Source organism: Medicago truncatula, chromosome 5, assembly GCF_003473485.1.
Source record: "Medicago truncatula cultivar Jemalong A17 chromosome 5, MtrunA17r5.0-ANR, whole genome shotgun sequence".
Taxonomy (NCBI): Eukaryota; Viridiplantae; Streptophyta; class Magnoliopsida; order Fabales; family Fabaceae; genus Medicago; species Medicago truncatula.
Genome location: NC_053046.1, coordinates 31,851,149 through 31,875,903, shown reverse-complemented (window position 1 = coordinate 31,875,903; position 24,755 = coordinate 31,851,149). Strand labels below are relative to the sequence as shown.

Sequence of the window (24,755 nt, the reverse complement as noted above, 5' to 3'; positions counted from 1 at the left end):
GTATTGATAGAGGGAGCTTGCTTCTGAAAATTAGGGTGGCCATGCTTAGCATAACAATAATCAACTGTGTGATTATTTCTTCCACAAAAACTACAATGTCTTGGAGGTTTAGGTCCAGTAGAATATCTTGTTCCTCTCTCTTGAGGCTTATTGCGTGAATCAGAAGCATTCACCAAAGAAACATGATCATCAACGGAAGAATCTACATAGTGATTATTGCTTTTTTCCTGAATCACTAAGGAATAAACTTTGTTGATTGATGGAAGAGGATCCATCATGAAAACTTGAGTTTTAATAACTGTGAATTGATCATTCAATCTAGTAAGAAATTGAATGACCTGATTCTCAAGTCTAAAATTGCGAGCTTCTCTCACGGAGGCGCAACGGCAAGGGTGGGGACAAGCGCAGTGAGGCATAGGTCTATGAGAATTCAACTCCTCCCATAGAGTATGCATCTCAATAAAGTAATCTAAAACATATTTTGAACCTTGTTTCAAGTTGTTGATTGTGGATCGAAGTGTAGCAATGCGTATTCTATCAACTTTAGAAAAACACTTTTTGAGATCTAACCAAGCATCAATGGCGGATTCATGAAAAACCAGTGTTTGAGCAATTTGAGATGAAACTGAATTGATGATCCAGGACTGAATTAGATGATTGTATCGTTCCCACGCACTACGATTCAGATCATTTTCATCAGGAATCTCCATCGAACCATCAATAAATTTCAATTTGTTTTTCACGCCAAAAGCACGAATCATTGAATGACTCCATGCGAGATAGTTGGATCCATCCAAGAGAGGAGTAACAAGAACTGAGTTCGGACCTTAGATTTTTTATAAAACATTGTTATTTTTTTTTATATATAAATCTTAATCCATAAATCTGGGGTATCAATAATTTCTTCATTTGAACCCCACTTCACAGACGTGAATCAAAATTCTAAAAGACAAACATGGATATGCAAGAACAATAATTTACACAAAATAATACACCAAAAACAATATATTTTTTAATGGAATAATTTGAATTTTAACAAATGAAAAAGTGTTTCCTTAAAAAAAAAAAAAAAATGAAAAGGTGTGTATTGAAATTATCATCATAAAGAGTGTTATTATCATTTTTCTTTAATGATTCTTTAAAAGCACATTGAAATCTTATAAACCTATAAAGTCATTTCAAATCCCATGAAATCTTATCGTATAAATTCTTTGAAATCCAAATTACAAATTTTAATAGTCTTTTAAAGTCTTAAAAATCACTAAAATTATGTATAGTCTTTTAAAATCCACAAGACTTTTTCATACAAAAATTGTCTTTTAAATTCTAATTCAATACACCCTCCTTAGATTTCAACTTGTCAAGAACCCACATAAATTTGGTAAAAAAAAGAACACACATTAAATATGTTTATTGGTAATTATTGATAGGTATTCATTAATATAAAAATCAACAACAACAATATTATGACAAAAATATTTTAAATTTACGTCAATATATAACACATGCACTATTAAGCTTAGTTCATATAGTTATACAACAATTTAAAAAACTGTTGTTGACACAACAAAATATACAATTAATTAACTTCTTTACTGTTATTTTAGTAGCTAATTATTGTTTTGCAGTGACATTCTAGTTTTCCACATCTTCTAAAATAAAAAAGGTATCCAAGACTATTAGATCTCATAAAAAAGTAAAACAAATATAAATAAGTGTTTGAAAGTGACAAGTGTAATAACATTATAACATTAAAACAAAAGTATAGGTTTTGAAGTAAGATAGAGTTATCTTTCAATATAACTATTACAATTATTCTTATAGGTGGTGGACTAAAAAATAAGATGTAATATGATTGAACCGGATGTCATGATAATACCTCCAAAATTAAGAGAGGAGAAGACAATCTATATAATTCTCCTTTTTGTCTTACCATTATCTTAGAGTACAAAATCAAAAATACAAAGTTCATGTTAATAGGATAAGAAATATAAAATTAGTAGATGCTAGTACAATAACAAATGATATCTCATAGAATATTCTATCATATGGTTACATATCTCCTTTGTAAGAAGTTTTTTTACTCTCTTGGAACTAGTACTCATAGATTTTGAGGGTATTTGTTAATCAATTCACATATGCGATTTTTGCAAATAAAAACATAAAACAAGTTCCCAGTTTGTGGACAATCAATATCATTTATACATTCACCTGTCGTAAAGAAAAAGATAATATAACAATATTACTAAAACATGATAAAAAGGTTGGGTACAAAATACAAACTAAAGAAGGAAAATTGAAAAGGATGAAAAAATGACTTACCACCAACTTCTGTTGTGACAATAAACATGGAAATAAATAGAAACATAACATAAACAAACTTAAGAATTTCAGTCATATTTTTTGCATTTTGCATGTAAAAAGTATAATTATATGATCTTTTTATAGTGTATAAAGTTCATTACCCCCTTTAAATAATTAAATAGTTTCTAGCACTTTTACAAAACTGTAAAAACATTTCATAAAATAATAATCGTTATAAAATATCTCTTAAGTATAACCGTGTGCTACGTTTATCCCATTAACATACATAGCAAGGAGGTAACATAAAAAAATTGCTACTCATAAGAACAAATCTTTTTAACTAAATTTTCACAACTATTTTAACCTTTCATGATAGTAAACGGAAATTTTTATTGGTAAAGTTATTTGTTTGAATAAAGCATCATTGAAATGAGAACTTGTTTATGCACAACTAGAACATATTGTATGATCTATTTTATTTTATTTTATTGAAATCATCTAATTAAAAAGAATGCTTTGTAACTGAATGATTTATTTGATGTAGTATTTTTCTACCAATCAAAAGTAAGTATTTATGTATCGTCTTTTCAGGGATTAGTGCGATATCGCAAACCGTTCAACATCGATTATCATTTTAAGTTCAAGAGTAATTTGGTTGTTTGTTTAAAACTATGATAACTAAAATACGAAGATAAAAACGAAGATTAATAAGGTGTAAAAGCGTTGGAATTAGAGTTCGTTGATTAAGCGTCAAACATAACCTAATAATCACATATATGGATTCTAGCGTTTTATCGATATTATCACGTATCGGTCGACGACATCATTCGTGTCCAAATGATCTTGTAAGTTCAATTGTGTTTTTTAATCGTTGATTTCCCAAACTATTAAACAATCCAATATTTGATCGTATCGTTTAATCGATGATTTCTCAATCTATTAAATGATATGAAAGCTTTAAGTTTCGATACTTTGTGTGATTATCAAAACATCAATCCTATGTCTAGAATCATTGTTTTGATAGATAAATATTCTAAACCCAGATTCAAAAGTATTTCTAAATAGCATCTAAATCAAAGATAAGGAATGAAATACAAGAATATCATCAATATCATGTAAATTGCTAGAATCATATATTTGCAAGATCAAAAGATTACATTATCAACTTAATAAAGTACCTCTAATCCAAACTAAGGAGATTTAATTCATCATTGTCTTGAGAACATTACAAAAGTGGTAGGAAATATGAAGATCAATGATAAGAGATTGATTTCTCAACAAATCTTGATGAATCCACACTCACTCACTCTTGCTCTATGAAAACGGTGAATTTTCACCCTATTCTCTCTCTAAGGAAGTAATAATCTCATAACTGAAATGACTGAATGGGTTTTTATACTTTTCCTGTTTTGATTCAACTCGCCTCGCGAGTCTATGCTCGCCATGGCGAGTTGATGTTTCTTCACCAGTGGGTTTCTGCCACGTCAGCTCTGAGGAGTTTTGGCCGCCTTAACTCGCCTCGCGAGTATATTATTCGCCATGGCGAACTTTGAACCTTTGCTCTCTGTTCCTCCTCGCCCTGGGCTCGCCATTGCGAGGTTTCTCGCCTTCCACTCGCCGTTGCAAGTTGGGGGCGAGTGGTCTCTGGAACTCTCTGCCTCTGCTTGCCTTGGGCTCGCCCTTGACTCGCCATGGTGAGTTGACCTATGTACATTTTCTTTGATTTTCTTCTTTGCTTGGTGTCTTGACATTCAATTCCTGCACAAATGAATAAAGTAAGATACATAAAACGTAATAGGGCAATTATTCACTTTTCTCTCGGCTTTTCCCTAAATAACTTGTGAAACAAATTACAAAAGTGCTTTAAATATACATTGAATCACTACTTTCTAGCACTTATCATTATTCTACATTATCATTCATATTAATTGTATAATTCCTATTGATTTACTAAATAATTTGACATTGAATGTAAACCAAAATTGTTTTTGAAGTGATTCATATATATTATGGAACCCTGTTTTAATAGATTTCAGTTTTAAGTGAGTTTCAAAAAAAAAAATCTTTTATTAAAAAACAAACTTATATTTTATTAAAAAATAATGAACGTTAAAAGAAATAACTTAATAATTGATATTCAAAGTCATTTATTTACGAGCACTCTTTGGAGTAATGAAAAAAATACATCAAATGTTGACGTTTGAATACACTCATATATAATAAAACAAGTGATCTAGTGACAATATAAATTTTCCTTTGTGCATCTCTATAAACAACTTGAAATTTTAACTTCTCAGAACAATTTCACATAAATGATCATTTTATTCATATTGAATTTGATAAAGTGATTATTATAATATTTTTTTATTCACATTTTAGAATTTCGAATGATTTAAAAAATACAGTAATACTTAACCACTTAAATACTAATGTTTTGTAATTAATCATTAAATTTTGTTGATATTCATGTATGTAATTTGGTGTCATGTAAGTAAACAACATGACAAGGTGTATTAGCTCTTGGTGTTACCCAGGACTATATAACCTCTAGGCTATAGAAAGTCTATAGGTACAATATTTGTTGGATGCCAAATTCATCAATATTAGCTCAAGAGAGGAAGAAAAGTTCATTTGATTTAGCTTAAGAGAGGAAGAAAAGTTCATGATTGATGATGATGCATGCTTGGATTGATGGAAAGTCATATAGTAAACTCTTTTTACCATATAGTAGAAGTTAATCTACAAGCCAAATCACACTAGTGCTAAAGTCAAATTAGAATTCCCTTATTTTGAATTGGTTGAAGAAAAATGAAACCTGAAAATGATTAAAACACACTACATTTTAAATAAGGTTAAATATATATTTTTTTCATATAAATATATCAATTTTTTGCTTTAATCCCTCTAAAAAATTTCTTCAGCTGTTAATCCATATACAATTTTCAATCACCATTTTTTATCTCTATTTTTAAGTCAACTAATATGTAGTTTTTGTATTTTTAACGAAATTAAACAAAAATGTGTAGAATATTGTAAAAATATCTTCTTCTTTTTTAACAAAATACGGATAAATATGAATTTTTAACCGCTAAAAATATAAAAAAAAATCATATTTTGTTAAAAATTCTATTTTTTTTAGAGATTATTTTAATATTATTAACTTTTATGCAAAATTCAAACACGTCACCCTTTAAGAATCGTAGATTCAAATGAGAACATTATTTGGTTTTTGTGTGTCTAAGATCATTTGATAGAGTAAGTTAGCTCTTGGACTTGTGATGGTTTTGAGCTCAAGAAGTGGTAACATTTTTATTCCTCTTTTCTTTTTGATTTGGCTGAATTATAGGGCTAGGGGATATTTTGCTGCATTTCATACTTCTTAATGATGAATCTTTAGTGTGTGTGTGTGAGTAATTGTTGCGAAAGAAAAATTCCATCTTCTTTAAAAATGTGGAGTGGCCAAAATGTCCCTTAAATTTTGTCAATTGTGTAAGAGATTTTATCACCCAAAAACTTTGATAATTTAATGTGGTAACTCGAGTCAAAGATTTCATCACCCAATTTTTTTGATAATTTGATGTGGTAACTTGAGGTTAAGATTTTATCACCCAAAAACTTTAGTTGATGGAAACGCCAACCGACTAAAGGTTAGGAGAATTCTGGAAAAACCGTGCAAAGGAAGCTAATTCTTTCTCGAGCCCACTAACCGAGTATGTGGTCGCAAGGATCGCAGATTGAGTCAAGACTAAGTGGAAATGGACAATGATGATTAATACCCTTGTTTCGTGTTTGTAGTGCCATTTAACCACAAAGAAGGACAAGAGAAGAAACAAGTATCCAGTGGAGCTGCGCATCAAAGATCGTGTCAACAAATCATGTTGTGAAGGAGACTCAAAGCTGAATGTGGGCCACCACGATCTCGTCAACGAGGGAAACTCACATACTACCTGCAAAATTAGCCAAGGAGAGGCTCAACGCTGCAGACCAAAGGATGGATGTACAAGATGGATGTATTGTCAATTGACATGTGCGTTGTGAAATTATCTGTCTTACTTATTCTCGGTTATAAAATTATTGATTGTTGGATATCATGTTAAATTCTTTGGATTTACATGTATGTTTTGGTTGAAAATATATGTTCACGAATGCATATCGAGGTGACTTTCATAATGTTGGAATCACAAGTGGTGATCCACAATGTTGAAACCACGGATCCAAAGGATTTATTTGTGGGTGTTAGTCATGTGAGACTACTTTAGTGGTATAAATTTTAGGATCATTTATACCGGAATATAGTCATTGCATTTAAGCTAACTTTGTCGCATCGTTACATTTCATCTATGATTTCTACTTCTTCTTCCTATAATTTACAAAATATATGACATACTCAAATATCAAATAATAAAGATGAACCATCCTTCAAAAAAAAAAAAAAAAGATGAACCAATTCAGGGCAGATTGAATTAAACATCAAAATTTACAAAATACATGAAATGCTAACATTGTTTCCTCTATATGTCATTTGATCCTTTTTTTTTGTTTCTTCTATAGACAAATTATCATCCAAATTTTCAAAATTTCAGTTTGGAGTTAGAATTTCTATAATTTCATAAATCATGGCGTCTGTATTTGAAACAACAACATTTTGATGTACCGATTCAAGTCCATCTTATACTGCAGAGAAGGTTAAAAAAGAAAACTAAGACTTTAAAAAAAATTATATGAAATGGTTGCTCGTGATATATTCGCAAGAATGGTTGTCACGATTTATAGCACTATTGTTTTGAGAAATTCCACTTTGTATATCAAAATTCAGTTGTTTATTTATGGTTGAATTTTTCCGCAACTTTTCTAGTCGTTACGTTAAAGGTTTTATCCTTAAAACTAGTAAGATACCCGTGCAGCAACCTTTGGTGGAGATGATTTATTTCAGTTTATATATATATATATAGGGTGTTGAGAGGAGTTTTTAAATGAGAGGGTGAGAGGATGAAACATCAGCCTTTAGATTAAATATACGGTTTTGATTAGATTTTAATTTAATACATAGCACGTGACTCTCTTTCATTCTCTCTCCCACGTTAATAACTATATATGAGTCTATGACTCTCACTCTTCCATCTCCTTTTGTTCTTCCTATCAAGTTTCTCCATAAGACTCTTTTCCAATTCGGTTTCCCACAGAACAATAACCAAGATTGATCTTAACAACATCATCAGCAGTAACTTTCTCAAACAATCCTTCAAGAATGTGTAACTTTCTCAAACAATCTATAATATATATATATATATATATTATAGGGGACATATCACATGAAAATGTGTAACTTATGTGAGAATGATGAGAATAAATTGCAGCCATCGGATTAAAAGCAATAGATTAAATTAAAACACCACTTAAGTGACCCATGTGCCAAGCATGTGCCATTCTCATTAGTTTCACTCATGCGTTCCAACTTTTTGGTTAACCCTTCTTCTTCCTTTATACGCTGCAACAATTTCTTCTTCCCTTCATCTTCAACTTCAACCATCTTTTCCGGCAACGCCAATCCTCATTAACACGAAACCCGCAGCCTTCACTGTCCACCACGTTTGCAGCGTCCCCACCAGTTCAGGCACAAGGAGAGCATCGTATATGTTATTGAAGTTTCTGGATTCAGACTCAAATTCAATAGAAAACCCTTCTAAAATCTGTAATACTGGAGTTACAAATCATATTATATATGAATGAAGGTGAATTGGTTAATTAGAAAAAATAATCGTGAAATTTTATCAATTAAAATAATAATATCAATTTGGGAGAGTAAGAGTTCCTTCATGTGTTCTTGTTCCCTTAATCTTTTTAAGGTTCATCTTTTTAACAATTCAAGGTTAAAAAAAAATGAAATAATCAAAAGATGTCAAGGAATTTGGAACCGCAAACCCAGGAGAGAGGGAGAAGAAAAATAAGGGACGCGTGAATGATGGAAAAGAGGAAGAGAATGGTCGCATGCTTGGCACATGAGTCACTTAAGTGATGTTTTAATCTAATCCATTGCTTCTAATCCGATGACTGCAATTTATTCTCACCATTCTCACATAAGTTACTCATTCTCATGCAATATATATATAAAAGTTGTGAAAAATAAATGTTAATTCAATGAATATTAGTATCAGCCATATCTTATCCGATGCATAATAATTATTTCAAGATAACTCAGCGATAACTTGTCTTATGTATAATAATATTTTTATAATGAACACTTCTTTGGTGTATGACATTTATTTTAAAATTTGTATCAATGACATTTTATCCTATCTATATAATAGCTATTTTGAAATTTCTATCAGCGACAACTTTTCCCGTTTATAATAAATATTTTAAAATTTTAACCATGGACAACTTCTCCCATGTTTTATAATTATTTTCTCCCATGCTATAACATAAAATTTTGTAGGGACTAAAAAATGTGATTTATTTTTATAGGGACTAAAAACGAAACTTCAAATATTTATAGGGACCAAAAACTTAATTAACCCTAATAAATATTGTTGGATTTTTTACTAACGACAACTCTTTCCATGTGTCATAGTTATTTTAAAATGAGAAATGATATTTGTACAACCAATTTGTGACAACTTTTGTACAACTTTCTCTCTCATACTCACATGATGGTCTTATCATCTCTCTTCCTTTTTCTCTCTCCATTGTTTTTGACCAATAAGAAGAGAGAAAAACAAAGTTGTCACTAAAATTGTCATGGAATGGATGTACAAATATCATTGCTCTTTTAAAATGGGTTTTTCTATTTGCACATGTTAAAAAGTTTAAAATAGTAAGATTGTATCGGAACTTGTGCATTTTATATTAAATACTCTGAAACTTTTTAATAAATAATTGTTCTTTTTTAATATAAATTACTATTTTTAGTTCCTTTAACACGTGCATATCCAACTTTTATGAAAAATATCCATCCAAATATTATGAGAATTATCTTTCTAACGGTTAGAGATTTGATTATTGAAAAAATACTTCAACTTGAATCTATATAGTGAGTAGGAAATATGGTATGGTTTTATGGGCAGAAGGCTGCATCAAAAGCATGACTATTGTCTCTTCTTTTGGATAAAGTTGAAAGGTCTAGTCAACTTCACTCGTGCACCATCTTTTGATTTTTGAAGGTATATAGAGCTGATTGAATGAAAGGAATTGAAGGAGGGACCAATCATTAATGTGTGATGTAGAAAGCATACCTTCCATACAGTTGTCTCTAACATTTGTTGACCCAACAATTGTTTCTACCTATATCCCTTTTCATTTCACAATTTTTGCCAACTTAGGAGGACCTCGTATGATGCTATTGTTTTTAGTATTATTTATCAGTTATCTTTATATTTTAATTTTGAGGTGAAATTTGTTAGAAGACAAGCGAACATGGTTGTTCATATTTTAGCTAAGGCGGTCTGTTTTTGGGTTAGTCACCGTATTTTTTATTCTTATCCTTCTTATATTGAACATTGATTGATTAATGATAATAGTTAACTTTGTTTTGGTTAAAAAAAAAGGAGGACCTCATATCATCTCTAGAAAAAGGATGGTCTAGAAAAAGGATGGTCCATTTTAATCTTGGTCATACTCATAGGAACAATTCATTCAAAAAAAAGGAACAAATATGTATTTAACTATGGATGATGATACATTTATTGAAGTTTTTTTTTTTTGAGAGATACATTTATTGAAGTTGGCTATGCATTATATTATATCCTACATTTTAAGTTACTGTAAATTTTCCTTCAAAGAAAAGTTACTGTAAATTTGTCATTAAATGAAGAATTAATAATTTTATTTTTACACAAAATTTATACATGTGCATCATTTTTCCTTAGGATTCTATGGAGAATTAAAATGTTATTTTATTGAATTAAAATTCTATTTCATTGAGTTCAAATTTTACTTGTTCCTTCATTTAATTCGTTTCTTGAGAAAAGTCAGGGGCATAGCCGGTTCCATTGGTGAGTGGTTCGTCGGCGTCGATCATCGTTCTTTTTCATTCAATTTAATACCGTTTGCATCAAATTATTTCCGAACATAAATATAATAGGAGTTTTATATTGAGTAAATAAAAATATTTAATGTGATACTTAAGTTAAAAGACTCTCGCATTATGGATGATTAGACGAATCTTTTGAGTTGGATGCTTCTTATGTGCTAAAGTCTTGATATTGATGCTCTCAGTGTAGTTGCCGGAAAGAAAAATGTTACCATTAGATATTTACCATTTCTATTTGTTTATCCTATATGGTTATGTTTGCATGAGCAAGAAATCAAACACTTATGAGTTTATAGTTTTTATTTTTCGAAGGGTTATAAGTTTTTTTCTTAAAATTATCTTTTCTAATTTTCATTTTTTTGTTGTAATCCTTCAATTTCTATTGAAAAGCTAAGACTTGATTAATTTGAATTTCGGTTAGAGAGTACGTAAAAAGGGTTAAGAATTGTTTCAATTATCACTCTGAATACTTCCATCTTAGGTAAAACACAATCAATTGTGTCAAATCACTTAGATACTCTTATTCTATTTTTTGATTTTTTTTTCTCAAAATTTTAAATTATGGAATTTCATAATTGAAAGTTGAAACTCTCACATTCCAAATAAAAAAAAAAAAATCTCATCTCTTACTCTTCAAACATGCAATGTACGAGCCATAATTGATGTACGGTTAGACTTACATTTAAAAGGAGAAAATCAATAATTTGGTTGTTGAGACTTGATTGAGAGTGGATAACCTTATGAATCACTAGGTTTCAAAATTATTCACAAGAACTATAATTTTTTCCACAACGAAAAGATTGTGCAAGTAATTGGTGTTTGTGCTTGTACAAGACAATTTTCGATGAGATAAAAGATGTTCTTCGATATGATGCAGGGGATTCTTTGATGAAGTGAACGGAACTTATAAAACATGTTAATACTCCGACGCTAAGTCACTATGTGACTAAGAAAGAAAAAATGAGTAGAAATATGGTAAAAATATGAATGCAGCTTCGGTGTGGCGTGAAGCCACACTTATATAATTGGGGATGTTGTAGTTGTCTCTTATAAACCTGGCATGTTATGAAGTCGTTAGAGATTGATCCAACACACCTGTGCGGTGAGGCGTGCATGAGGTATGATGTGGTGCGCCTTCGACGAGGATTAGAGATTAATGAGCCTCCTTGTATTTGAACACATGTATTGACTACTCACATTTGAATACACCAACTCAACAATAAGCACAACGTATGCAGTTTTTTAACTTGATTTGATGGAAATAACGCAATGATGCATATATTTTATGACTTAAAACTAAAAACCAATTTAACGTGGTGCACATTTTTACAGATAAAAAATCAATTTAAAACTAAAAAACTAAGGCTTTATTTGGTTGGAGAATGAAAGTGAAAGGAAAGATTACATGAAGAAAGAAAAAGAGTAGAAAGTAAGGAATTATTTTAGTTGTTTAGTATAAGAAGAGAAAGTGTTAGAGGAAAGAAAAATCTATATTTAATAATTGACATAAATACCTGAAAAGTTATTCATATATATACACACACAAATAAATAAATATTATAACAATATAAGCATACTTTTCTGTCTACATACAATATCCATGGAAAAAGAAAGTGTAGTAGTGAGCATTGGAGCAATGCAATTGTGAGACAATAAAAAATAAGATGGTAAATTGAAAAATAAAAAATAAATATGAGTGTTTCTCAACTTTTTTTTTTTTTTTTTGTCAAGTAACCTAGCGGCTAGAGCTTACACAATTTAATCGTGGAGAAGTGAAGTGTCTGAGGTTGAAATCCCGACCCCTGCATATAATATGCAATATCCCTACCAACTGAGCTATGAGGATGTTTTTCAACCTTTCTATCCATTTTTGTGAGGAAAACTTTTTAATAAGCTAATTCTTTCTTTCCTTAACCTTTTCAGAGTTTTCCAAATAATAAAAACCGCTTCTTTCCCTCAACTTTCTCTCCTCCTCATGATCTTTTCTTAAAAATAAACATAGTGTAAAAGTATTAATCGAATACAAACATTATCCTATTACGACTTCATAACACATCTGAAGTAAATATATAATAAAGTGTATCATGGATTGGGATTAGATTAAGTAGCATGTGAATTGCACGTGAGTGAGAGAAAGATTAACATAAGTGATATTTGATCTTCTAAAAACTATTTTTAACTCACCCGCAGTTTGGTTGTATAGTGGATTACATATTTAATTATTTTTATTATTGTTGAACCGTCAATATTATAATTAACCCACACAAAGATGGGAACATCAACTACCTAAAAAGAAGTATACAATTTGCAAGACAAAGTAATGTAATACTATGAAGTCTTCATAGTATCTTTATTGTTTGGTAATTTATTAATTAACACCATACTATGGGTGCCTAATTCAGGTTCACCATACTTTGTTCTTTAAATAAAACATGGTGCCCTAAGTGAATTTCCATTGTGGAAGGAACTTTGCATAGGATTATGAAATTAAAGAAAGAAAAAAGGCTTCAATCACATACCTTTGTTTGGTGGAAAATTTGGTTCTTTCCTCAATTGGATGTAATAAAGGTCAATGAAAACCAGACATTCATATAGTGCAATGTTTATATTTAGCTACCAATATGTCCCACTTTTGTAATATAATAAGATGGTGATCAATCATGTTTGAGGAAAAAAAATGTTCGATATTATTTAATATTTTCATTTTTATGAAATTTTTTAGTGCATCGTATTAAATTTTAACATAATATTTCAATTTAAGACATTTAAAAAAATTGAGAAATGTATATTTTTATTAATTAAAGTGACATTAATAATTATTTTACAACTATTTTACAAATGTACCGTGGGGGTTTGAAATTTGTATTGTTAGACGACAAGGAGACAAATTCACATCATTTTCAGGGTTAGAATCCTAGCCCTTTATGCTCGGATTTTCTTTTTATGTTTGCAATTTTTTATGAAAACTTTTTTCCAATCCTGTTTCAGTGACCATTTTAAGGAACGGTTTGCTTTTAGAGACTAATTACTTGACACATGAATAAGGAAAGAGGTATTTACCAAATCACACAATATAAATGAGTACCAAACAACATGGCCCATTGTTGACTTCCAATCCATTGTTTAAAGTCCTGGGAATTTGGTTCAAGTATTAAATGAGTTTTAGTTAAGGATGAATTAAGAGAATTCGAGTTCAATTGTTAGCGGGAATAATTTTTAGTCCGACTTTATTTAGTTTTTGACCTAATTCCGACTACTTTCCATGTAAAACTCGAAAATTGAAACAAAAATAGAAAAATCAATCTTATGCACAAAGGACATAAAGGGAAAAACAGTTTTATTTTTTAAAAACTTAAAATCTGAAAATATATAAATCATCGTTTATATCTCTACTCATATGACAATAAGTTACTTATAATTGAAATCAGTAACATCTACTTTATCCAAATTCAATTCAACACTGTACATTAGTTTTGAAAAAATACTATTTGAACAGAAAGAAATAGTTAAGAAAAAGTTGTTTACCACTAGTAAGGGGAAGGTGTTAGGTTGGTTAATGAAGTCCAACAAAAGAAAGTTAAAAGAGCATTGAATGCATTTTATAACTTCTTTGGACACACACACCACTTGCCTTGTTACTACTTCACTTCTTCCATTACTCATTTTCTATATATTTCTCTATCTCATCATTCTCTTCATAACTTACCTCATTTTCTATATATGTTTCAACAATGAATCCTTCTGAGCAAATTGTAGAACAAGGAATATCTCACCAGGTACTCATTTTTTTGCATTTCATATATGAAATTTGTCATATAAAAGCTTATGCTTGGTTTCATTTCATGTATCAGAATTTAAAGAGGACATCTTGTTTAAATGTGCTGACTCTAGCATACCAAAGTCTTGGAGTAGTTTATGGTGACCTAAGTACTTCTCCTCTTTATGTATACAAGACCTCATTCTCAGGGAAATTGAGCCTTAAAGAAGATGATGAAGAAATTTTTGGAGTGCTTTCATTTATCTTTTGGACATTTACTATTATTGCTCTCTTCAAATATGTTTTCATTGTCATGTCTGCTGATGATAATGGAGAAGGTACAATCTTCAATCATTGATGTTGGTACTTTTGGTGTGTATCTTTTCAGTTCCTTTGGCTTTTAAGTTGATTAAGTCAACTCAATTATTTTTATAATCACATTATTATTCAGCCAAAACTCCCATAAAGGATATTTGGATGTTTTTTTGGCTTTACCAAATGAATAAAATGATGACAGAACTCAGAAGCATTGTATATTCTGTTATTTGTTCTTTTTGACTTTATATAATTATTTTGAGCCATAATTTTCCTTCTCTGTCATGATGTCTACTATGATTACTTAATTAACAGATAAATATTTGAAGATTAATTTTAGACTAAATAATTTTGGTTCCTTATCTTTATTTTAGATTTCAATTTTCTTTTGGTATTTTTGGTAATGAAATTGTTCTTTGTTTTACAGAGAGGACCACCTTGGTATAGCTTTTACAAAATAATGAGTAGTTTTTTTTTTGGTAGATAGAAGAAATGGTAAAGCCATCGTAAACTCACACACACAAAGTGGAGGTGCCGGGGTTCGAATCTCGATCATGATGTCCGGCCTAACAATTTCGGCATTTTCACCGGTTGAGCTAGGACTTATGGGACAATAATGGATAGTTTTAAAATTTAAAATGGATAAATTTAATGTAACATTTGTAAAATAAGGGACTATTTTAAAACAAAAAATAAAAAGGGAACACATTGTTATAATTTTGTTATATAAGAAACCATTGGTAGAAATCAAGATCAATCTCTTTGGTTCATGAGCATCTAAGAATTTCTTTCTTATGTTCCTTATTTTACTGCAGGAGGCACATTTGCATTATACTCACTTCTCTGCAGACATGCAAGACTAAGCATTTTGCCTAATCAGCAACCAACAGATGAGACTTTATCTGCTTATTCAACAGAAGATTCTGCCGATACATGGCAATCTTCTCTTTTGAAGCTGTTCTTTGAAAAGCATCCTAGATTCCAGAAAGGACTGTTAATCTTTGTTTTGTTGGGAACTTGCATGACAATTGGTGATGGTGTGATTACTCCTGCAATATCAGGTACTTTGATCAGGAGCATCCCTTCTGTTAATCTATGGGTTACTTGTTGTACAAGTAAAAGGGAGTTTGGTCTTATAAAAAACAGAATGGTTTGAATATGTGTTCTGTCCCCATAAATAGAGCAAATTTTGGTTTTAGTCCCTATAAATACCTTTTTTTTTTCTTTCTCTTTCTTTTCATCCTTACAGAATCATGTATTTGTTTTTTGTCCGTAGTGTCAACTTTCTATTTAAAATATCTGATGTGGCAAATACGACTAAATGACATCCTTCCCATGTAGGATGACTATGTCATGTTTCAACACCACATTGGATAATAGTGACACACATCAAACACTAATAGAACACGTCAGTAAAAACGAGGAGTTAGACATGGCATATCAGCTTCGTGTGGCCATGCTATATGTCACTATCATCCAATGTGGTGTTGACATGTGGCATTGTCATCTACATGGAAATGATGGTGTGTACCTCGGTCCACAACATCAGCTTTTTTAAACATAATATTTGAACTGACAACATTTGATTTTGCAGGGACTAAACATAATATTTGAACCAAAATGAACTATGTTATACAACATTGGCAATGTCACAGATACACACATGCATTCCTTAAATTATAGCTTTAGCTGATTACTAATTGCTAGAATTCATTATTCATCATTAATGTGATTAGACAAAAGTACATTTCAGAATAAATAACTGTACTGTTTACAGAGAATATACTGATTCAAGAGTTGATCATTATAGTATTTCGGTGTTTACAGAGAATAAATAATTGTACTGTTTATCCTTTTCGATCTATGACCATCCTTCTCATGTCTCATTTCAGTATTTTCAGCAGTTTCAGGAGTTCAAGTTAAGATCAACCAACTCCATGACAGTAAGCCAACCGAACTTCGATCATTACCATTATGTCTATTCAATGCATAATTTTGAAACTCTACACTATGTATTGCGCAGATTATGTTGTTATAGTCTCATGTATCATTTTAGTTGGCCTTTTCTCCATTCAGCATCATGGAACACATAGAGTTGCCTTCATGTTTGCCCCAGTTGTTGCAGCATGGCTTTTGTGTATCAGTGGTATTGGTATATACAATATTTTCCAATGGAACCGACAAGTATATCGTGCACTTTCTCCAGTCTATATGTTTAGGTTTCTCAAAACCACTGGCATCGAAGGATGGTTGTCATTAAGTGGAGTTGTGCTTTCGATAACAGGTAATATAAGTTAGTCAATTTTATTACAGTTGTCTAGCTTGTGTTATTTGAACAACCAAATTCAGACAATTTTCGCAACAACTTTTTAAGTGGTTAACACACTTCAAATAAGTGGTTAATTGCGTTCAGTAGGTGGTTCATGGATATACTATATGTGAAAACTCATTGACTATCAATGTAACAGCATTAACCATAAATTTGTATGTACTTAACTGAAAATTATGGCTAACCACTTCCAAATTTGTGGTTGATGAAGTTATGTTGGTGGTTAATAAGTTTTGACACCTGATATATCTATTAATCATATACTAAACGTAATTAATCACCTATTTGAACACTTAAAAAAAGTCACAAAAATTGTCTAAATTTGGTTGTACAAAATATCATTTCTCTTGCAGCTAAAGAGCTATGAGATTAATTTTCCTACGTGATACTGTCGCAGGTGTGGAGACAATGTATGCTGACATGGGTCATTTTTCTGCACTCTCAATAAAGGTAAATTAAAAGTATACAATAATTAACAATATTGATCACAAGTATATTAGTTTAGCATACAAAAATGAAATCTGATTTAACAGTTACACGTAAATCTCAGATAGCTTTCACATGTTTAGTATATCCCTGCCTGATTTTGGCATATATGGGTGAGGCTGCATTTCTCTCTAAGCACCATTATGACATTGAGAGAAGTTTCTACAAAGCCATACCAGGCAAGAATTCACTTTAATAAACCACAAATATATCGATATTATTTATGATAACTCTAGGGTAACAGTGCTACTATTTTTCTGCAGAAGCTGTATTTTGGCCAGTTTTTATAGTGGCCACTTTTGCTGCTGTTGTAGGAAGTCAAGCAGTGATTTCTGCAACTTTTTCCATCATAAGCCAATGCTGTGCATTAAATTGTTTTCCTCGAGTCAAGATTGTTCATACTTCTAGCAAAATATATGGACAGATTTATGTTCCAGAAGTCAATTGGATATTAATGTGCCTTTGTTTAGCTGTCACAATTGGCCTTAGGGATACAAACATGATGGGTCATGCATATGGTATGATATCCTTTTCCATTGTGTTTAGATTAATCAATCATTTTTATCCTAAAATATGTGAGGCGATGTCACAATAGTCTCTAATGTATCAAATTATAAAAATAAAATAAAAAACTACATAAACTTGTCTTTCATTAGTCCGTTTCATCATCAAATGTATCTTCCATTAATTAGTATAGTTCTAGAATCTATCATCAAGTAGTCAATTTGGTCCATAAAATTACAGACAAAAGACGCTTTAGGGATAATTTTGTAATTCGGATACAATCGTTGCTATTGTGATTAAGCTTCATACATTTAGGGAAAATGACTGTTTACTCTTAAGTTTACTTATTATATGATACTTGAAGTATTGAAAACTAAATTTAAACTATTTTTCTTGGTTTCCAGGGTTGGCTATCACCACTGTTATGTTTGTGACAACATGTTTGATGACGCTAATAATTATAATTGTTTGGAAACAAGGGATAATAAAAGCACTTACATGTTTCCTATTGTTTGGATCTATTGAACTTCTTTACATCTCAGCTTCTGTCTGCAAAATCCCTGAAGGAGGATGGATCCCAATTTCGCTCTCTTTCATTTTTATGGCCATAATGTTCACATGGAATTATGGAACAATGAAGAAACACAAATTTGATGTTGAAAACAAGGTCTCGATGAGCAAGATGTTATCATTAGGACCTTGTTTAGGCATGGTCCGTGTCCCAGGAATCGGTCTCATTTTCACTAATCTTGCTTCCGGTATCCCGGCTATTTTTGGTCATTTTATTACAAATTTACCAGCATTCCATCAGGTGTTAGTTTTTGTATGTGCTAAATCAGTTCAAGTTCCTTATGTCAGTGAAAGTGAAAGATTAGTCATCAGCAGGATTGGTCCGAAGGAGTTCTACATGTTTCGGTGCATTGTCCGATACGGTTACAAAGACATACAACAAGAGAATTACAATTTTGATAATAAATTGGTATCTGCAATAATACAGTTTATAGAATCAGAAGACTGTGTTCAAGAACAAACAAATGAATTGACTATAGATGATGGAAGAAACTTAAATGCGGAAGATCTTGGTGCTTCACAACACACTTTGAAATTGAATTGGTCACATTCTGAAAAGAATTCTTTAGCATTTTCATGTGACGGCCAACAACTTCAAGACGAGTCCTATAAAGTCGAGTCATTGCAGATTTTAAAAGCCAAAGAATCAGGTATTACTTATATAGTTGGGCATTCCTATGCAGAGGCAAAAAAATCATCTTCCATTTTAAAGAAATTTGGAATAGATGTTGTTTATGCTTTTCTAAGCAAAAATTGCAGAGAACCTGATATTATGTTGGAAGTAGTTCATACTTCTTTGCTAGAAGTCGGTATGGTTTACCATGTATAACTCTAACCTTATACTGAGATATTTGCATAGAAAAGAATAGATTTAGTTTGTAAATGTTGGTCATAAACATTAACAATGACTTCTACTAGCCAATGATCAAGATCATTAGGTTCTAGGTTTTTCATCATTGATCTCTAAAGAGTCTTTGATTCTGTATCTAAGAATGTAATTCAAAAAGTGTTTCAAAAAGTAGAATATATATACTTGTACTTTTGTTGAAATGTAGCTACTGAGATATGACACAATCATTAAAATACTTCATTTATATTTATTGAGATGTTATTTCCTTTATTTTCTTCTATGTAAATGTAAATATTCTCTATTTTCATGTATATATTTATGATGTAATTAGATTGTACGGTTATTCTCAAGTTAACCCTTTCATGAAAATTTCATCTGATCTTGTTGTATAAAAATTGTATTTATAGTGAACTTAATGTTCCCTTACTAATGTCTAACATAACCAGCACCTGACATTATAGAAACTATAGTTCAGAATTAGCAAATAAGGTAATTAATAACGATAATGTTTGAAAAAGAAAACCAATTGTCATTTTAAAAACTTGTCGCACTCCCAAAGTAGCCATCAACTATATTATTTGGAATATTGCAGTGATTGGAATATACATGGTCTTAATATACAAATGATTCTATATTATTTGGCATATTGTAATGGAATCAATGTTGGTCAAAAGTTTCTTCTTCTTCAATCTAATTAATAGATAATTTTGGAATGTGTTCTATCATGTCCCAGTCCTCTCCTATTTCTTCCTTACATCGCTCTGCTACAGCTGGGCAACCATAAACTGTCAGAACCTCAAGTGATGTGAGGTGGCGAATACCTTCTGGCAAGCATCTCAATCTTTCACAGAAAGCAATCTCCATGGTTCGAAGGGATCGTAGACCTTCAAAAAGTTGTTCTGGTAATGAGTCAAGCTCACAACAGTGATGGATACCAAGATGCTCCAAAGCTAGGTTGAAGGCTTCACTTGGCAATGCTTTCACTTTTGGGAAATCAGATATTTCCAAAGTTCGAAGACAGGTCAGGTTTTTCAACATCCCTTTTGGAAAATATGTCACATCTTCACCTCTATTAATCTCAAGGGTAGTTAGGCCGTAGAAACTAGAGATTGACTCCAGCAACTCATTGTTACATCCATCTACAATGAGTTCTTTAAACGATGAAAGGTGTGGCAACCCAAGTTTAGGGCAACCAACGATGGCCAACTTAGAAAGGCGGGGAAAAATCTCCCCTGTTTCCACTTTCAACAACCGTTCCAAGTTAGGTAAATTACCTAAAAGCAGCTCCTCCAGAGATGGGAAACCCCTAACCTCCACACCATCGCTTGATTCTTCATCATCCACATACTGCACATTATCCATATACCATAATTGGAGTTTTTTGAGAGATGGTAATTTAGCAAGTGATGGAAGCCGCACACAGTTTTTGCAATAAGAAAGTCTAAGAACAGCTAAACTACTTTGAATTTGGATCCAACATGGGAGGTGCAATCCGTCATAGCCATGTATTTTCAAGATCTTGAGATTTGAGTGAGGTTGAAGCACTTCAAGTATTTCCTCGGTGCTAGTAGCAGGTGTCTTGGTTTTACGCCTGTTGTTCCATGAGAAGCATATTTCCTGAAGTTCTTTTTTATCTATCAGATTGGCTTCTCGAGCTTCAGACAAACTTCCAACATTTTCTAGGCAAGTAATGCTTAGTTTTCCCCCTAGCTTTAGATCATGTAATTCTGCCAAGCTGTATCCAATCTCTAAACGGACAATGTGTTTACTTAATGTTCTTAGGGAAGATAATTTACCAATGTTAGGGAACACACGGGACAATGCATCACAATTTTCAATAACAAGATGTCTGAGATTTTGTAAGCAAGTCAAGTGTTCCGGTAGACAACGAAGTTTAGAAAAATGTTTCAGTTTCAAGATTTCCAAATTACGCAAGCTATAAATTGAGTCAGGTAGGGTTTTTATGTCATGGAAATCGAACAGCTCCAAGTACCTCAAATGAATTAAATTACTTAGCGATGATAAATTGGAAGAGTTTGTGCGTAAAACCCGTATAGAGGTTGGGAAGTAATCATAAAATCTTGTGGTGTAAAAACCTATCTGAAACAATGTTCGCAACGATTCAACTTTTGTGAAAGCACCCTTGTCAAATAATGACGGTGTTGCAGATACTAAACCAATATGGTGTGTGCTTCTTGACAGGTCAGTTATGTTTGTATTGTCCAAAATCAAACACTCCGATCCTATAATTGATTGAGCAAGATCATGGACAAGATCATGCAACTTGAAAGAAATGCCTCCTGAATCATCGACCATCTTGATTTCTTGGAAAAATGACTTTTGGCACAATTCATTCCAAATCATATTTCCAACATCTTCTACCTCTAAATTTTCCCTTGATGATATAAATCCGTTGGCGATCCAGAGATGAATTAAATCTCCCTTCATGATTTCTATATCTTTGGGAAACATGGCACAAAAAGTGAAACATTGTTTTAAGGTTGGGTTTAAATGAAAGTAGCTCAACCTTAAAGCAGGCAAAATAGAATTCTCATTCGGTAAAGACCAAATCCTGCTATCTTTAATTTCAAGCCATTCTTTTTCTCCACTCCTTGAGCACATTAGGCCTCCCAATGCTTGTGCTGCAAGAGGCAATCCCCCACACTTCTTTACTATCTCTTTTCCTATTGTGACAAGCTCAGTCTGCTGCTCTCTATCATGTCGAAATGCATATTGTTTGAACAACAACCAACATTCATATTCAGATAGACCAGACAAATGATGAGCTTGGCATGTTCCCATGATCTCAGCAACATCCTTATCACGAGTGGAGACTAAAATGGATGAACCTTTGGATCCAGTTGACAACACGGATTTCAACTTATTCCATTTCTCTTGGCTTAATCCAAATTCCAGTTCTTGATTTCTGTTCCACACATCATCCAAAACAAGCAAATATCTTTTACCTTCCAACAATTCTTGCACTTGTCGTTGTATAACATCTAAATCTAAGGCATCACACTTTTCTCTTGAAAAAGATTCTATAATAGTACACAAAATTTTGTTAACAGAGAAAGCCTCAGAAACACAAACCCAAATTTTTGTATCAAAATTGTCACTCACCCGGTGATCATTATAAACTAATTGAGCAAGAGTTGTTTTCCCAATACCACCTAAGCCAACAATTGGATAGATGGAAAGGAGGTCAGAGCCCTTTGCTTGGGTGAGAAGAAACTCGACAATCTTCTCTTTATCATCTTCTCGACCATATACTTTTGGTTCAGCAATAATAGAGCTAGTTTGACGCCATTCAGCCACATTGATTGACCTTTCCCTAACAGCAACACATTCTTGTAGAAGAAACTTGTTTTTACTTTCAGCAATATCATCGAATCTGTTTGTAATTTCTTTAAACCTAGTGCCAATTTTATGGCGAAACATGATATTCTTTAATGTAAAAGAAGATATGCCCTTTTGTCGAGTGGATTGAATGGAACACTCATCAAGAATATCATCTAGTATGTAGATTGCATCTTTGAGTTGTTGAAGCCATACCTTTATAGAGCGGTCTGTTATTTGTTTCTTCTCAGCATCTTCAAGAACGGCCTTGATCAAATCTAAGGTGGTTGATAGCTTTAGAGCCTTGGACTTGATTCCAGAAATGGTTGCAAATTCATTTTGAACAAGAGATAGTAGATTTTCAAACACAACACCAAGTAAAGCTTCAGCCATTTTTTTTTCAGAAAAGAAAGAGTTGAAAATATGAGAAGTGTTGTAGTAAAAAGAAGAACGGTGAGAAAAAATGTAATTGGTATATACAAAATTCAATAATTGATGCAACTTGCAAGGTTCCATTAGGATTAGGAGATTGGGATGTTTGTAGGACACAGATTTTCAATCACAAATTTATCATTGTGGGTCCATTATTGACTTTCTTTGTCTCATTTTCTTTGTTTTCATACTTGAACACCAATAAACAATCTAGTTTTACATCACACATTTATTAGATACTACTGGATTGTACAATTGTTGGGATGAGTTTTGATTGAGCCTCTATAATAACTTTGATTTAGATTTTGTAAGGTGTTATTTAATGAGAAGTTTTTGGAACACTATCTTTTCAACATTCACTCTTTTATTTTGTGAAACTCACGAGTTTTTTTCGCCATTTAGGTATGACCTATTTTTAAAGTGTAGAACACATATCGATCTCATTAAATAAAATAGTGAGTGTTAGAGAGAGTTTAAAAGAGAGTTTCAATGGTACTCATGTTATGTAATTGTCTCAAAGACATCAAAATTGGTTGCTACATAGATGAATAATGTGAACCTCAATAACGTCTAAAGAAATTATATTTGTACAAGTATTTTTATACAATTTTAAAGAATTTAAATTTTAGGCAATTTAAATGATTCGATTAAATTTCTTTCATTTTTCAATACTTTTGTTTGGGTGGAGTAATAAAAAATTTCTATAAATTTTATAAATTTTGGGCCAAATTTGAAAATTAAAATTAGGGGTCAATTTGTAAATTTAAAAATTTTTGAGGGGTCAAATTATAATTTTTGAAAAATTTAAGGGGTCAATTTATAATTTTTTGGAAATTTATTGAGGTCAAATTGAAAATTTTGAAAAAATTGAGGTCAAATTTCAATCATTTGAAATTCACCTAAATTGAGGTGTCATTTGAAATTCTTTAAATTGAACTTGAACAAAATACTTCATAAATTCCCATCATTTTGAAAATTCTTCAAATTATTATCCAAACATAAAATTCACCGCAAAATATTTGAATTCCCTCATAACATTACATTCCCCACCAAACACACTTTGTCTTTGACTTGTTCAAACTGCATTCAATGCTTACATTATCACCTACTCCCTCTCTTCAAAATACATGTCTTTCAAAATAGTTTTATAAGTACAAATTAAGGTCTCCTAAAACAAAGTTCAGATTAAGGAAAACTTTGATTAATAAGAAAATATCCACTATGCTTTTTTTTAAGGAAAAATATCCACTATGCTATTATTTCATTTACTCACTAGTCCATCTATTCTCTTTTTTGAGATGTCTCTCTTATCATTTGTAACATTTACATTTATCATAAATAGAAAGATTTTTTGAGTTTTCTCTTGTTCCTTCTATGTATATCATGTTTTATAACATGGTATAAGAGCTAATCTGGTATCCACCTTAAAAGATATTTTCCGCTGCATTTTCTTGAGAAAATCCAATTTTCTCTTTTTCCCCTTTCTTTTGCATTCTAGCTTTTTTTTTTTTTTTTTTTTTTTCTTTCTCTCTATTCACTTTCTATAGAAAATACATTCAATTTTCTTTGCTGTCTTCTTCTTGGATTGGGTCTTTCCTCCATCTCAATTTCTTTGATTCAATTCTGCTTTGTGTCTTCTCATTGCGATTTTGTTAACCTGTTGGTTAAATTTCATTATCATACACTGTAATTTATCTTTGAAATGGTCTTTTGGGAGTTTGACACAATTCTGAATATGTAATATGAAATATTATTAGAGTTTTCAGATAGTATTTTTCAAACTGTACATTTACACGTTTTGGATGAATCAGTGCAAAATTCTGTATTTTTTCTGGATTTT

The 24,755-nt window shown here is 31.4% G+C and overlaps 2 protein-coding genes across 2 annotated transcripts; one reads left to right on the top strand and one right to left on the bottom strand.

The window, feature by feature from the left end:
* The first annotated feature begins 13,933 nt into the window (after positions 1-13,933).
* Positions 13,934-19,394, top strand: LOC11409954 (potassium transporter 1). The gene is made up of 9 exons (XM_003615702.4): positions 13,934-14,109; positions 14,185-14,428; positions 15,221-15,466; positions 16,298-16,348; positions 16,429-16,689; positions 17,132-17,184; positions 17,285-17,399; positions 17,484-17,738; positions 18,129-19,394. Exons 1-9 carry the CDS (start codon positions 14,065-14,067, stop codon positions 19,121-19,123), a joined length of 2,265 nt encoding a protein of 754 aa, XP_003615750.2. The 5' UTR covers positions 13,934-14,064; the 3' UTR covers positions 19,124-19,394.
* A 282-nt stretch (positions 19,395-19,676) lies between these two features.
* On the bottom strand, positions 19,677-22,962 carry LOC11411092 (putative disease resistance protein RGA1). The gene has a single exon (XM_003615701.3). It carries the CDS (start codon positions 22,874-22,876, stop codon positions 19,835-19,837), a length of 3,042 nt encoding a protein of 1,013 aa, XP_003615749.3. The 5' UTR covers positions 22,877-22,962; the 3' UTR covers positions 19,677-19,834.
* Between the last annotated feature and the right edge of the window lie 1,793 nt (positions 22,963-24,755).

Excerpts from the sequence above, each read along its gene's own strand:
- LOC11409954 (XM_003615702.4), top strand. The coding sequence starts at position 14,065 with ATGAATCCTTCTGAGCAAATTGTAGAACAAGGAATATCTCACCAG. Across the intron at positions 14,110-14,184 it reads AACAAGGAATATCTCACCAG|AATTTAAAGAGGACATCTTG; the intron begins GTACTCATTTTT and ends TTCATGTATCAG. Across the intron at positions 16,349-16,428 it reads GATCAACCAACTCCATGACA|ATTATGTTGTTATAGTCTCA; the intron begins GTAAGCCAACCG and ends TGTATTGCGCAG.
- LOC11411092 (XM_003615701.3), bottom strand. The coding sequence starts at position 22,876 with ATGGCTGAAGCTTTACTTGGTGTTGTGTTTGAAAATCTACTATCTCTT.